General features: G+C 40.0%; 3 protein-coding genes across 3 annotated transcripts; 1 reads left to right on the top strand and 2 right to left on the bottom strand.

The window, feature by feature from the left end:
- Positions 1–5,738: 5,738 nt before the first annotated feature.
- LOC116223187 (gamma-crystallin M1-like) lies at positions 5,739–6,712 on the bottom strand. Its single transcript, XM_031579033.1, has 3 exons — positions 6,701–6,712; positions 6,206–6,457; positions 5,739–6,017 (listed from the first exon to the last, which is right to left on the bottom strand). Exons 1-3 carry the CDS (start codon positions 6,710–6,712, stop codon positions 5,739–5,741), a joined length of 543 nt encoding a protein of 180 aa, XP_031434893.1.
- A 3,780-nt stretch (positions 6,713–10,492) lies between these two features.
- On the bottom strand, positions 10,493–11,466 carry LOC116223186 (gamma-crystallin M1-like). Its single transcript, XM_031579027.1, has 3 exons — positions 11,455–11,466; positions 10,960–11,211; positions 10,493–10,771 (listed from the first exon to the last, which is right to left on the bottom strand). Exons 1-3 carry the CDS (start codon positions 11,464–11,466, stop codon positions 10,493–10,495), a joined length of 543 nt encoding a protein of 180 aa, XP_031434887.1.
- A 1,460-nt stretch (positions 11,467–12,926) lies between these two features.
- LOC116223184 (gamma-crystallin M1-like) lies at positions 12,927–13,900 on the top strand. The gene is made up of 3 exons (XM_031579011.1): positions 12,927–12,938; positions 13,182–13,433; positions 13,622–13,900. Exons 1-3 carry the CDS (start codon positions 12,927–12,929, stop codon positions 13,898–13,900), a joined length of 543 nt encoding a protein of 180 aa, XP_031434871.1.
- Positions 13,901–16,433: the final 2,533 nt, after the last annotated feature.

The raw sequence follows: 16,433 nt of genomic DNA, 5'->3' as shown, positions 1-16,433 counted from the left end.
TACTTTCTAGGGCATGACCATGTATTTGGCTTTGGTTTAGTTTCAATGCTGTTGTGAGTGTTTGGCATGATGGATATTTATTCGTCTGAGGTGTGAGCTATGCTTCTGTGTAGCTATTCACATTGTTAGGTGTTGTATAGTCTTTAAATCTTCTTCAGTTGCCCTCTAAACAGTGGTTCTTCTACATTTTGAAGTTTAGTGTTGCAGAATGGAGGTTGGTTGATATGGAAATCAACAGGTCCGAAGCTGTAGTCTTCAGGTTTGTAGACTTAGTGACACGAGATCCGACAGGGAAGTGAGCGAAGTGAGGAGTATATGTAGTGTGGGTAACAGGTGGGTGCAGGTCATTGTGTAATCAGGAGATTGGAATGGTGACAGGTGAGTGTGATTAGTATTCGGGGGAAATGTGACGGCACACGGAGCATTCACACGCTTCCGTTGGAATGCGTTGCGCCAACGTATGGCGGAGGAGGAGTCTGGCGCATGGGGTTCTGTTGATACCAGAGACGTTATAGTGAGATTGACAGGTCATCAAACCAATCACGCCACTAGCATGCTAACATTAGGTAGGGTGCTCACACACCTCGCAAATCCTATCAGACGTATTTTTCAGTTACAATAAAGGGGTTTTTACATTGTACAGTGTCTATTTCTCGGTAACTTTTAAAAAATCTAAGCAAAAAAAAGTCAAACAAACAACTTTTAGATCTAAATACGACCATCTACGGAGTTTGGTCGCCATCTTTTTTTTTTGAGCTTGCCGCTTTTTAGACGTAAGCATATACGGGATCTGATTGGCTAGCGCCTGTGCTGTCAGTTATGCATGAAAGGCAATTTGATTGGCTGACGCATGCATTGCCTCTCGAGAAGTTGAACATTCTTCAACTCTTCCCGCAAGCAAAGCATGAAACGCATCGCACGGGAACCCAACGGAGCCACAATTCAGTTCGGCAAAGGATGACGTCATCCCCTTCAAAGTGAATGGAGATCCGTCAACCCTGACGAATCAACGCATTCCAACGGAAGCGTGTGAATGCTCTGTCACTCACACGGTTGCGTTGGAATGCGTTGATCCAACGGATGACGGAGGAGGAGTCTGGCGCATGGGGTTGTGTTGATAACGGAGACGTTATACCTGAGATTGACAGGTCAACAAACCAATCACGCCGCTAGCAAGCTGTTTACCTTGTGGGTCGTAGCATGCTAACATTAGATAGGTGGCTCAGACTCCTCGCAAATCCTCTCAGAGCTTTGCGCTCTTGAGACATGACCATAAACGCGATCTGATTGGCTAGAGCCTGTGCTGTCGCATTTGCATGAAAGGCGATTTGATTGGCTGAGGCATGCATTGCCTCTCGAAAAGTTGAACATTCAACCTTGACGGATCAACGCATTCCAACGAAATCGTGTGACAGATCATTCACACCTTTGCGTTGGAATGCGTTGATCCGTCAGGGTTGATCCTTTGCCGAACTGAATTGTGGCTCCGTTGGGTTCCAGTGTGTTGCGTTTCATGCTTTGCTTGCGGCAAGAGTTGAAGAATGTTTTCGTGAGGCAATGCATGTGTCAGCCAATCAAATTGCCTTTCATGCATAACTGACAGCACAGGCGCTAGCCAATCAGATCCCGTATATGCTCACGTCTAAAAAGCGGCAAGCTCAAAAAAAAAGATGGCGACCAAACTCCGTAGATGGTCGTATTTGTACCTAAAAGTTGTTTGTTTGACTTTTTTTTGCTTAGATTTTTTTAAAGTTACCGAGAAATAGACACTGTACAATGTAAAAACCCCTTTATTGTAACTGAAAAATACGTCTGATAGGATTTGCGAGGTGTCTGAGCTCCCTACCAAATGTTAGCATGCTACTGCTTACAAGGTAAGCAGCTTGCTAGTGGCGTGATTGGTTTGTTGACCTGTCAATCTCACTATAACGTCTCTGGTATCAACAGAACCCCACGTGCCAGACTCCTCCTCCGACATCCGTTGGATCAACGCATTCTAACGCGTAGGTGTGAATGCTCTGTGAGTGTGCCGTAAATGTGACTGAGGCAGGTGCAGGCAATCAGGGGATTGGGAAGGTGAGGCATGTGAGTCAAGAGGGGGTGGGAGCTGGGTTCAGCGCTGAGGTGACAGTCAAGGCCACGGCAATGATTACACTTTCAAGGTTTGAACTTAAAACAAATTGGCTTCTTTATAGTAACTCAAATAGTAAATAACCTGTTCAAGAGATCCAACTTCAACAATAAATAACTCGACAGTTTCAACTGAATTCTCTCAGATTTAGTTCAAGGACTTCAGCAGGCATCTGAAAAATCCAAATAATAAAAAATGATATATATCAAGTCAGATCAAGTCCATTAAAGTTTAGTCCTTCATTCTGTCATTCTCAGATACATAAAAAATGAGAAGAAAAAAAGGAGGGCCCAAAAAGAAAAAAGTACGCCTTTTCATATATATCCAGCCAAGCCAAACAAAAAAAAAAGGATTGTTCTCACCCAAAATTCCTCTTCTCTTGCAGTAAGGCCCGAAAATCTAAATATCATAAAAATGTCCAATCTCCAAATAGGCAAGTAAGAGAGGTATATAGTCCCCTTTCCTGACAACTTTAGTAAAACTCCTGACAGGAAATTATACAGAGAAGAACAAATAAAGCATACAATGTCACCATTATACATATATTGTGTATGTATGTATGTATGCGTGTGTTCTCTAAGCCCTACTGTATCTGGCCGTGCCACAAACTCTGCTGGGCTGTTTGTATATATGTACAACATATTTAAATGTAAGTAAATATTTTCATAATATGGACTGGAACCTTAAAAGTAACTGGTGTGCTTGTCATCATAGCACGTATCAGAATTCCCCTTCTTATGATTGGCTCAGAAGACACAAATTAAACAACACAATCAGAAATGAATATGCCATTTAACCTGTCCCATAAAAGCTTTACTCTATCCTAGCCTTCCTATGGGTATATGCAAAGAGCTATTCTGCTTGGCTACTCCCTTTGATGTTGTCCTATTTAAACAGTAATGTAACGCCACAGCACCCTAGTGGAGCTCACAGCCTTTCAAATTAGGGCCAGAGGATTTGAGCTGAGTCGCTCATTAATTATTGCTATAACTTGCTTTTCTTCTATGTTCCTTTCATAGAACAGTCAAGTAACTTATTTATCCACAAAACTGCTATCAAGCGCATTTTCTCTCCTCTAGCGTGAGCAATACATACTTTAGCATCTTCCCTTAAAAAAGCCTTATAAAGTGTGTTTTCAATCTGTGTTGTCATATTGGTAAAGTAAAAAACCATGTACCCACCAGAGGCAGAACCAGATTTGAAATCTGATGTTGTGACAGACAGGGATGGATTAACGAACGGGCCCAGGTCCAGGGGCCCATGAGCTCAATGGGCCCCTAAGCAATTTACATTTACATTTACATTTAGTCATTTAGCAGACGCTTTTGTCCAAAGCGACGTACAAGGGAGAGAACAGTCAAGCTAAGAGCAATAAAAAACATGGTGTAACAATAAATACTACTTTACATAAGAATTAGAAAAACGACCTAGAAAGGAAAAAGAAGTGCAGGAGTGCAAGTTAAGCGCAAGTCAAGGTGCCAGTTAGGAAGGGAGGTGCTCTCTGAAGAGTTGGGTCTTCAAAAGCTTCTTAAAGGTAGAGAGGGACGCCCCTGCTCTGGTAGTACTAGGCAGTTCGTTCCACCAACGTGGAACTACAAATGAGAATAGTCTGGATTGCCTAAGCCAGAGCCTCTGCGTGAAGTCGCTGTTATGTATCTCTTATTTGTGGTTGAAAAGGTGTATTTTGTTCATTTGCTAATGGCTTTAATTAAGTGTACATGTGCTGTGTTAGAAAATGTGCATGTGCGCCAGGGGCGTAACTAAAGACAATGGAGGCAGTGCGGAAGGTTAGTGGTCAAAGCAGACGCCGCTTTCTACATTTTTTCGAACGTATGGATGTGAAAATGTCGCTAGTTTAATGCGACAGTGATCAAGGATGATTTCTTGTGGACTGGCTGAGATACCTTATGCTATATATTCCCTCAAAATGGCAAACCTGTCTCTATCATGGTTTTCATAATTTATAGGGGGAAATCGTCAGTAGCAATCTATAACACAATTATATGCTTATCGTACATACACATACACCGATTCAATTCAATTAATAATTTCTTATTTAATTGAATTTGTTATTTTTGTCATATACAGATATGCAATGATGATTGCTGGGTAATATGTATCTTGTTCGCCAATGTCAAGTCTCTATTTGATCATGTGACGATACGATATAGCTAGTTTAGGCGCAGAATCTGAACGTCAAGACCTACAAGCTGACTGAGCACACCTAGAGGCACAGTACACTTGCCGAACGACGCTTTTCAAACATAAAAGTGATGATGCATGATTTGCTCTTCCAATGGACAGGATAGACATCCCATTCAGCCTCTTCTGCCCCATGCTGCTCAGGTAGGTCTTAATCAGTTTCAATTTGGAAAAGAATCACTCTAACATGTCCAGGCCCAGGGACCCTTGGTTTCTTAATCCGTTCATGGTGACAGATCATTACTAACTACTTACTAACCGAGAGTGAGGTCATGCCGGGAAATATAAAACTGAGGCTTTAACGTATCGACCGGGCGATAGCAGGGTCGATACGCCAAAGCCGAAGTTTGATATTTCCTGGCATGACCGAACGGTCGAGGTAAGTAAGTTGTTTATTATATGGCATTTTTTTGGCATAGTAAAACTCAGACTTATTGCTTTCGTTCATTTTGAAGATGTCGTCAGAGGGCAATACGGATCCGTATTGACCGGTGAGGAGGGCAATACGCAGCAGGCATGACTACGCATTAGCCAATCAGAACGCTCGTACTGTCGTTGCCATATAATAAAAAGCAATATATAATTGACCAAATAATGCAAAGTGACTCTCAGTTTGTCCTTGTAGTCATCAAGTCGTCAAGTAAATTATTTATCCACAAAACTGCTATCAAGCTCATTTCCTCTCCTGGAGCGTGATTGATACATACTTTAGCACTTTCCCCTAAAAAAGCCTTATAAAGTGTGTTTTCAAACTGTGTTGTCATATTGGTGAAGTAAGAAACCATGTACCAGATGGCAGAACCAGATTTGAAATCTGATGTTGTGGCAAATCATTACAGGGCAATATATAATCTGAGTAAAGACCAAATAATGCAAAGTGACTGTCTCAGTTTCTCCTTGTAAAGTAGTAATTGCTATCTGTAGGCTATGACTAATGGCGATGTATTCATATTTATAAACACAGGGAAGAACGGTCACGACGAGACATTTCAATTCAGCATGATTCAGGAAAGTAGACTAGCCTATTACCTATTTACAGCAGTTATGGGCATGACCATGTATTTGGCTTTGGTTTAGTTTCGATGCTGTTGGGAGTATTTGGCATGATGGATATTCGTCTCAGGTGTGAGCTAGGCTTCTGTGTAGCTATTCATTTTGTTAGGTGTTGGTCTTTAAATCCTCTTCAGTTGCCCTGTAAACAGTGGTTTAAGACTTCTACATTTTTAAATGTCAGTATCTCCATAGAAGGTATGTATGCATCAGGTATGAGAACTTACTGTGTCCTTAATGTCAGAATACCATTCATGTATAAAAAAGAATAATTAAAACTAACACTGCTTTTCCAAGAGTTTAAACATTTTATTGACGGTCAAATGTTTCTAAAGGGTTAGCAAACATGCCGTGCCTAATTACAGGAATCCATGATGCGTCTCATGCTCATGAATCTGGTGTTGCTGAATCCATGGTCCCTGAAGCTTCTGTGGTCTCCAGGCCTCATGTACATCATTCTGCCTCTGAAGTGGGGCTGCTCATACATGAGCCAGTGGCCATCCATAACATTGCAGGACTGGCAGTCAGACATACGGTAGCGATCCATGATGGAGTCACAGTCATCCATCAGCTCCATACTCTGACCACCGAAGTTCTCCCTCTCGTAGATCTTCATTCTGAACTGTCCTCTATGCTGTAAAAGTAATGAAACAATGTGAACATCAGGTTGCGGTCGCTTTATCTGTGCGTGTGTTTCCATACATAAGGAGCTAGCAGGTGTCCCACTGCTTACAGTTCAACACATTCACATATATGAAAATTATCACATCATGTAGTATTTTCCAACTTCAAATTTCAATAGAATGGATTTTGGCCACTTACATTAGGGATCATACGGCAGGACCTAATGTTGTCGAACATCATGCCCATGCTCTGCATGCGGTGCATGTCATTGTACTCGCCCCTCTTCATGAAGAACTGGTTGCCCATGAAGTTGGGACGCTCGTACACCATGAAGCAGCCGCTCTCCACCCTGCAGGATTGGCAGCGGTTGAAGTGGGAGGACATGTCGGAACAGTCGCTCATGCACTCATAGGAGCGACCCTGGAAGTTCTTGTCCTCGTAGAAGATGATCTGAAATAACATTCATTTCTCTACATTTAGATGTTTCTTTATTGCATTGATACATGTTGTAGGGAAAAGTATTTCATTCAGTTGGTTGAATTATAATGACTCATCGACGATGTATGAGTCACATATTAATTCCCTGAAAATGTGTCACGTGTAAATTTAATGTTCATTAATACGAATATTCAGTATCAATATCTCTATATTTCAGTTTTTAGTGAGAAGATAATATTCCAGAGCTGGACTTACCTTGCCCATCATGGTTGCGGTTGTGGTGTTTCTGTCTCAGGATTGCACAGCTTTGACACTCTTTCTAGTGCTTTTATTCTTGACCTTGTTGCCAAAGAAAATGTGCATCTATTGTTTAAAATCCTGACAGAGCAACATGGCATAACAGGCCTGGCCTGCTCTTCACAATTCAAAGTGGACTTTAAAGGGTTATTATTTGCCATTGTGTGCATTTTACACAAATATGACTCTCCAAAGTTGTATTTATTGTGACATCGTAGATGGTCTAACATAACCAAAGAATGACAAAAAAATGAATGACAAATTTTGATTTAGCTGAAATACTGTTTGCATTTTCAGCCCATATACATTGTTTTCTAAGCATTTGAATGTGGAGTATGTGTAATCTAATAAAATGTTGTTGGCGACATGCTTAATATACATTGGACAGTGTAATGTATTACAAGTTAGCTAAGTTAGGTTAAGTTTGCAAACTTCCAAGGCTTATAGGCGTGAGATTGACAAAAACTGATTAAACTTTTTGATGTGAGATTAATTTATTTGGATGCTAGCCTGATTTTTTTCATAACTTACATTGGCAGGGATGTTTATGATAAAACCAGCGAGTTGACAACTTTCCTTACACAGCCAAACATCAAGCTAATAGGTTATTACTGACCAGTCCAACAGAAAGATCAGCTCGACATCTCACTTGCATCCTTTTGTAACTTTTAGCTCTCATTCTCGACAGTCTATCATTCATTGTCACTTCAAACTGAAAAGGCAGTCTAATTTAGACGAGAGCCCGACCAATTCATCGGCGTGTTGATATACGCCAGAGCTAATTACAGATAAATTGGTATCTGTGTTTATAACGGCAAGAAACGATAATTAAAATAGAAACGGAGAGGTGAAGATTACTCCTTCACGTATATTATCAACCAGATAGTAAACAATCATTGAAACTATGTTAAAGGTGCAGTAAGCAAGTCTAATCCAATTCATTTTTTTTTGTCAAATTTAGTGAATGTCTCCTCACGGTGTACTAGCTGTGTGTGCTGGAAAAACAAACTAAGTGGTCCTGGGCAAATCCATCAATAGGTAGGCGTGGACCAGAAGTTACTCGTAAACTCTAGTAAGAGAATTGTGAAGGACACAGAAAGGTCATGTTGGAAGGCTAAATGACAAAATGTATTCATGTTTTTTGTGACTGACCTAAACATTGTTTTATGTGGACTAGACCTTATTTTTCCAGTAATTACATAAATATTACAACCATTTAGAATTCTTATACTTAAAGGGAAACTTTTTCAACCTGGCCTGCTTTTTAGATCTTTTTGGGTCCAAAGTTTTACAAAGGACAATTAAGAATCGAAATCGGTCCAGTATTAAGTTAGAAAGCTATAACCGGTAACTACAAAATGGCTGTACAATGTAATCCCATGAAGCATGCAGTAAACTGTAAGTAAACCGCTTTTTACGCCACTGACAGGCTCATAATGCAATTATAAGTGTCTGACTACATGGGAAGGATCCCTACAGAGATAGACCTCTGTTTACCTCAATGACTGTAAAGAAACTAAAATGGAGGAAATTACTTTCTATAGTTGCTTTCTACAGAAACTGAAACTTTCAAGGAACTTAAGGAAAATAGGCTAAGGGCATGACCATGTATTTGGCTTTGGTTTAGTTTCGATGCTGTTGGGAGTATATGGCATGATGGATATTTATTCGTCTGAGGTGTGAGCTATGCTTCTGTGTAGCTATTCACATTGTTAGGTGTTGTATGGTCTTTAAATCTTCTTCAGTTGCCCTCTAAACAGTGGTTCTTCTACATTTTGAAATGTCAGTATCTCCATAGAAGGTACCATACACATCACTACTAACCTCTTACCTTTCCACTATATTATACATAAATACATTCCCAAAAGAATGTAGATTGATTTCAGGTATGTTTATTAGGCCCATATATGTTAAATAATGTTTCTGTAACAGACTTCAGGAGACACAAAGGATGTAGTGGTGATGACAGTTTATTTGGAGAGCCAAGCCAAGGGAACAGTGAAATAACAAGGGCAAAATGTCCAAAACGGGAAATGGACAGAAGATAATATTTAAACTACGGAGAAAGCAAACGATCATGTGAGGCCGGAGCGCTGCACGGAGGTATAGAGTTGCTGAATGGAGGTTGGTTGATATGGAAATCAACAGGTCCGAAGCTGTAGTCTTCAGGTTTGTAGACTTAGTGATACGAGGTCCGACAGGGAAGTGAGCGAAGTGAGGAGTATATGTAGTGTGGGTGACAGGTGCAGGTGATTGTGTAATCAGGAGATTGGAATGGTGACAGATGAGTGTGATTAGTATTCGGGTGAATGTGACGGCACACTCAAAGAGCATGCACACGGTTGCGTCGGAATGCGTTGATCTGGCAAGGTTGACGCATCCCCATTCACTTTGAAAGGGGTGATGTCATCCTTTGCCGAAGTGAATTGTGGCTCCGTTGCGTTCCATTTTATGAGTTGCTTGCAGCAAGAGTTGAAACATTTTCAACTTTTCGAGAGGCAACACATGCGTCAGCCAATCGAATTGCCTTTCATGCATAACTGACAGCACAGGCGCTAGCCAATCAGATCACGTTTATGCTCACGTCTGAAAAGCGGGAAGCTCAAAAAAAAAAAAAGATGCCGGACCAAACTCCGTAGATGGTCGTATTTGTACCTAAACGTTTGTTTGACTTTTTTTTTGCTTAGATTTTTTTTAAGTTAACGAGAAATAGACACTGTACAATGTAAAAACCCCTTTATTGTAACTGAAAAAATATGTCTGAAAAAAAAAATGCCAGACGTCTGAGAGAATTTGCGAGGTGTCTGAGTCCCCTATCTAATGTTAGCATGCTACTACTTACAAGGTAAACAGCTTGCTAGTGGCGTGATTGGTTTGTTGACCTGTCAATCTCACTATAACGTCTCTGGTATCAACAAAACCCCACAAGCCAGACTTCTCCTCTGACATCCGTTGGATCAACGCATTCTAACGCGTACGTGTGTATGCTGTCACACGGTTGCGTTGGAATGCGTTGATCCAACGGATGACATATTGAAAAAGACATATTGCTTCCGTTCATTTTGAAGATGTCGTCAGAGGGCAATACGGATCCGTATTGACCGGTGAGGAGGGCAATACGCAGCAGGCATGACTACGCATTAGCCAATCAGAACACTTGTACTGTCGTTGCCATATAATAAAAAGCAATATATAATTGACCAAATAATGCAAAGTGACTCTCAGTTTGTCCTTGTAAAGTAGTTATTGCTAACTGTAGGCTATGACTAATGGCGATTTATTCATATTTATAAACACAGGGAAGAACGGTCACGACGAGACATTTCAATTCAGCTTGATTCAGGAAAGTAGACTAGCCTATTGCCTATTTACAGCAGTTATGGGCATGACCATGTATTTGGCTTTGATTTAGTTTTGATGCTGTTGGGAGTATTTGGCATGATGGATATTTATTCGTCTGAGGTGTGAGCTAGGCTTCTGTGTAGCTATTCATATTGTTAGGTGTTGTATGGTCTTTAAATCTTCTTCAGGTGCCCTCTAAACAGTGGTTTAAGACTTCTACATTTTTAAATGTCAGTATCTCCATAGAAGGTATGTATGCATCAGGTATGAGAACTTACTGTTTCCTTAATGCCAGAATACCATTCCTGTATAAAAAAAGAATAATTAAAACTAACACTGCTTTTCCAAGAGTTTAAACATTTTTATTGACGATCAACTGTTTGTAAAGGGTTAGCAAACATGCCGTGCCTAATTATAGGAATCCATGATGCGCCTCATGCTCATGAATCTGGTGTTGCTGAATCCGTGGTCCCTGAAGCTTCTGTGGTCTCCAGGCCTCATGTACATCATTCTGCCTCTGAAGTGGGGCTGCTCATACATGAGCCAGTGGCCATCCATCACGTTGCAGGACTGGCAGTCAGACATACGGTAGCGATCCATGATGGAGTCACAGTCATCCATCAGCTCCATACTCTGACCACCGAAGTTCTCCCTCTCGTAGATCTTCATTCTGAACTGTCCTCTGTGCTGTAAAAGTAATGAAACAATGTGAACATCGGGTTGCGGTCTCTTTATCTGTGCGTGTGTTTCCATACATAAGTAGCTAGCAGGTGTCCCACTGCTTACAGTTCAACACATTCACATATATGAATATGATCACATCATGTAGTATTTTCCAACTTCAAATTGGAATAGAATGGATTTTGGCCACTTACATTAGGAATCATACGGCAGGACCTGATGTTGTCGAACATCATGCCCATGCTCTGCATGCGGTGCATGTCATTGTATTCGCCCCTCTTCATGAAGAACTGGTTGCCCATGAAGTTGGGACGCTCGTACACCATGAAGCAACCGCTCTCCACCCTGCAGGATTGGCAGCGGTTGAAGTGGGAGGACATGTCGGAACAGTCGCTCATGCACTCATAGGAGCGACCCTGGAAGTTCTTGTCCTCGTAGAAGATGATCTGAAATAACATTCATTTCTCTACATTTAGATGTTTCTTTATTGCATTAATACATGTTGTAGGGGAAAGTATTTCATTCAGTTGGTTGAATTATAATGACTCATCGACGATGTATGAGTCGCATATTTATTCCCTGAAAATGTGTCACGTGTAAATGTAATGTACATTAATACGAATATTCAGTATCAATATCTCTATATTTCAGTTTTTACTGAGAAGATAATATTCCAGAGCTGGACTTACCTTGCCCATCATGGTTGCGGTTGTGGTGTTTCTGTCTCAGGATTGCACAGCTTTGACACTCTTTCTAGTGCTTTTATTCTTAACCTCGTTGCCAAAGAAAATGTGCATCTATTGTTTAAAATCCTGACAGAGCAACATGGCATAACAGGCCTGGCCTGCTCTTCACAATTCAAAGTCACCTCTAAAGGGTTATTATTTGCCATTGTGTGCATTTTACACAAATATGACTCTCCAAAGTTGTATTTATTGTGACATCGTAGATTAAGTCTAACATAACCAAAGAATGACAAAAAAATTAATGACAAATTTTGATTTAGCTGAAATACAGTTTGCATTTTCAGCCCATATACATTGTTTTCTAAACATTTGAATGTGAAGTATGTGTAATCTAATAAAATGTTGTTGGCGACATGCTTAATATACATTGGACAGTGTAATTTATTACAAGTTAGCTAAGTTAGGTTAAGTTTGCAAACTTCCAAGGCTTATAGGTGTGAGATTGACGAAAACTGATTAAACTTTTTGATGTGAGATGAATGTATTTGGATGCTAGCCTGATTTTTCTCATAACTTACATTGGCAGGGATATTTATGATAAAAACAGCGAGTTGACAACTTTCCTTACACAGCCAAACATCAAGCTAATAGGTTATTACTGACCAGTCCAACAGAAAGATCAGCTCGACATCTCACTTGCATCGTTTTGTAACTTTTAGCTGTCATTCTCGACAGTCTATCATTCATTGTCACTTCAAACTCAAAAGGCAGTCTAATTTAGTCTAGAGCCCGACCAATTAATCGGCGTGTTGATATACGCCAGAGCTAATTACAGATCAATTGGTATCTTTGTTTATAACGGCAAGAAACGATAATTAAAATAGAAACTGAGAGGTGAAGATTACTCCTTCACGTATATTATCAACCAGATAGTAAACAATCATTGAAACTATGTTAAAGGAGCAGTAAGCAAATCTAATCTAATCCAATTCATTTTTTTTGGTCAAATTTAGTGAATGTCTCCTCACGGTGTACTAGCTGTGTGTGCTGAAAAAACAAACTAAGTGGTCCTGGGCAAATCCATCAATAGGTAGGCGTGGACCAAAAGTTACTCGTAAACTCTAGTAAGAGAATTGTGAAAGACACAGAAAGGTCATGTTGGAAGGCTGAATGACAAAATGTATTGATGTTTTTTGTGACTGACCTAAACATTGTTTTATGTGGACTAGACCTTATTTTTCCAGTAATTACATAAATATTAGAACTCTCATAAATATTACAACCATGGCAAATAATAACCCTTTAAAGGCCACTTTGAATTGTGAAGAGCAGGCCAGGCCTGTTATGCCATGTTGCTCTGTCAGGATTTTAAACAATAGATGCACATTTTCTTTGGCAACGAGGTTAAGAATAAAAGCACTAGAAAGAGTGTCAAAGCTGTGCAATCCCGAGACAGAAACACCACAACCGCAACCATGATGGGCAAGGTAAGTCCAGCTCTGGAATATTATCTTCTCAGTAAAAACTGAAATATAGAGATATTGATACTGAATATTCGTATTAATGTACATTACATTTACACGTGACACATTTTCAGGGAATTAATATGCGACTCATACATCGTCGATGAGTCATTATAATTCAACCAACTGAATGAAATACTTTTCCCTACAACATGTATTAATGCAATAAAGAAACATCTAAATGTAGAGAAATGAATGTTATTTCAGATCATCTTCTACGAGGACAAGAACTTCCAGGGTCGCTCCTATGAGTGCATGAGCGACTGTTCCGACATGTCCTCCCACTTCAACCGCTGCCAATCCTGCAGGGTGGAGAGTGGCTGCTTCATGGTGTACGAGCGTCCCAACTTCATGGGCAACCAGTTCTTCATGAAGAGGGGCGAGTACAATGACATGCACCGCATGCAGAGCATGGGCATGATGTTCGACAACATCAGGTCCTGCCGTATGATCCCTAATGTAAGTGGCCAAAATCCATTCTATTCAAATTTGAAGTTGGAAAATACTACATGATGTGATAATTTTCATATATGTGAATGTGTTGAACTGTAAGCACTGGGACACCTGCTAGCTCCTTATGTATGGAAACACACGCACAGATAAAGAGGCCGCAACCTGATGTTCACATTGTTTCATTACTTTTACAGCATAGAGGACAGTTCAGAATGAAGATCTACGAGAGGGAGAACTTCGCTGGTCAGAGTATAGAGCTGATGGAGGACTGTGACTCCATCATGGATCGCTACCGTATGTCTGACTGCCAGTCCTGCAATGTTATGGATGGCCACTGGCTCATGTATGAGCAGCCCCACTTCAGAGGCAGAATGATGTACATGAGGCCTGGAGACCACAGAAGCTTCAGGGACCACGGATTCAGCAACACCAGATTCATGAGCATGAGGCGCATCATGGATTCCTGTAATTAGGCACGGCATGTTTGCTAAACCTTTACAAACAGTTGATCGTCAATAAAGATTTTAAACTCTTGGAAAAGCAGTGTTAGTTTGTATTATTCTTTTTAATACAGGAATGGTATTCTGGCATTAAGGACACAGTAAGTTCTCATACCTGATGCATACATACCTTCTATGGAGATACTGACATTAAAAAATGTAGAAGTCTTAAACCACTGTTTGGAGGGCACCTGAAGAAGATTTAAAGACCATACAACACCTAACAAAATGAATAGCTACACAGAAGCCTAGCTCACACCTCAGACGAATAAATATCCATCATGCCAAATACTCCCAACAGCATCGAAACTAAACCAAAGCCAAATACATGGTCATGCCCATAACTGCTGTAAATAGGCAAAAGGCTAGTCTACTTTCCTGAATCATGCTGAATTGAAATGTCTCGTCGTGACCGTTCTTCCCTGTGTTGATAAATATGAATACATCGCCATTAGTCATAGCCTACAGATAGCAATAACTACTTTACAAGGAGAAACTGAGACAGTCACTTTGCATTATTTGGTCTTTACTCAGATTATATATTGCCCTGTAATGATTTGTCCCAACATCAGATTTCAAATCTGGTTCTGCCATCTGGTGGGTACATGGTTTCTTACTTTACCAATATGACAACGCAGTTTGAAAACACACTTTATAAGGCTTTTTTAGGGGAAAATGCTAAAGTATGTATTAATCACGCTTCAGGAGAGGAAATGAGCTTGATAGCAGTTTTGTGGATAAATAAGTTACTGGACGACTTGATGACTACAAGGACAAACTGAGACAGTCACTTTATATTATTTGGTCAATTATATATTGCTTTTTATTATATGGCAACGACAGTACGAGCGTTCTGATTGGCCAATGCGTAGTCATGCCTGCTGCGTATTACCCTCCTTACCGGTCAATACGGATCCGTATTGCCCTCTGAAGACATCTTCAAAATGAACGAAAGCAATAAGTCTGAGTTTTACTATCCAGACGAAAATGAAAACATCAACAGCCATGAGAAAATTCAGAAGAAGCGAAAATGTGTTATTGAGTGATGATGAAGACTAGAAACTTTAGTTTGAATCACTTGTGTTGTTACTTTACTGTAAATTAAAGCCATTTTAGCTGAGCCGTGTTGTCCGTTTTCTACTGGTCATTGTAACTTGAAGTTAGCAAGTAATTTGTTGCTACGCAACACCTGAAACACATTGTGTCGTGAGAAGACTTGAGAGCTGAACAAAACAACATGTTTTCTATTAACAGTTACCATTTCTTTTCATTTACAAAATGAAAGGAGCGAAAAATGCCATATAATAAACAACTTACTTACCTCGACCGTTCGGTCATGCCAGGAAATATAAAAATTCGGCTTTGGCGTATCGACCCTGCTATCGCCCGCTCGATACGTTAAAGCCTCAGTTTGATATTTCCCGGCAAATAGGGCAGCATCAAAGGGAGTAACCAAGCAGAATAGCTCTTTGCATGTACCCATAGGAAGGCTAGGATAGAGTAAAGCTTTTATGGGACAGGTTAAATGGCATATTCATTTCTGATTGTGTTGTTTAATTTGTGTCTTCTGAGCCAATCATAACAAGGGGAATTCTGATACGTGCTATGATGACAAGCACACTTGTTACTTTTTAAGTTCCAGTCCATATTATGAAAATATTTACTATTACCTCTTACATATAAATATGTTGTACATATATACAAACAGACCAGCAGAGTTTGTGGCACGGCCAGAGATACAGTAGGGCTTAGAGATTACACGCATACATACAAAATATATATAAAATGGTGACATTGTATGCTTTATTTGTTCTTCTCTGTATAATTTGCTGTCCGGAGTTTAACTGAAGTTGTCAGGAACAGGGACTATATACCTCTCTTACTTGCCTATTTGGAGATTGTAGATTTTTATGATATTTAGATTAGTGCTGTCAGTTTAACGCGTTATTAACGGCGTTAACGCAAACCCATTTTAACGCCGTTAATTTTTTATCGCGAGATTAACGCAAGTTTTTTAGATTAACGTTCTTTTTGGCCTCGCAAACTGTGTAGCAGGCTAACGTTACGGTTTGAGTGAATGGTGAGCGTGATACGGCGAAATGGATGATAAAAAGCTTCATTAAAAGTTTTTAAAAGCAAGCTTCACTGTTGTCTGAAAATGTCAACAGGCAGCTGGCTGAAAGTAAAGAAGTAGTAGGCTTACCTTTTATTAGTAACCTAACTGTTACGGTTCATTGTTTCTGAAATAAGAGGCCTGACTGCTATGTTCCCAGCAAACTTGAAAAAAAGAAAATATTAAGCCATGGTTTAACTGCACTATAGGCTGAGTCCTTGTTTACCTGAAATGTGCACTTTATAATTTTATACCGCCCTGTTTGGCAATGTTGGTTTTCAATAAAATAAAACATTTGCATAAAGCAAGCCAATCCACTTTTCCATGTTGATAAGGGCATTAAAATAAAAATAAAATGATGGAAAAAATAAATAAACGAAGGGACATTTAGAA

Source organism: Clupea harengus, chromosome 2 (genome assembly GCF_900700415.2).
Source record: "Clupea harengus chromosome 2, Ch_v2.0.2, whole genome shotgun sequence".
Classification (NCBI taxonomy): Eukaryota; Metazoa; Chordata; class Actinopteri; order Clupeiformes; family Clupeidae; genus Clupea; species Clupea harengus.
Note: the sequence above shows the minus strand (reverse complement) of the source record. Positions and strands in the feature narration are given on the sequence as shown.

Excerpts from the sequence above, each read along its gene's own strand:
- LOC116223187 (XM_031579033.1), bottom strand. Across the intron at positions 6,018-6,205 it reads CCTGCCGTATGATCCCTAAT|CATAGAGGACAGTTCAGAAT; the intron begins GTAAGTGGCCAA and ends TTACTTTTACAG.
- LOC116223186 (XM_031579027.1), bottom strand. Across the intron at positions 10,772-10,959 it reads CCTGCCGTATGATTCCTAAT|CACAGAGGACAGTTCAGAAT; the intron begins GTAAGTGGCCAA and ends TTACTTTTACAG.
- LOC116223184 (XM_031579011.1), top strand. Across the intron at positions 13,434-13,621 it reads CCTGCCGTATGATCCCTAAT|CATAGAGGACAGTTCAGAAT; the intron begins GTAAGTGGCCAA and ends TTACTTTTACAG.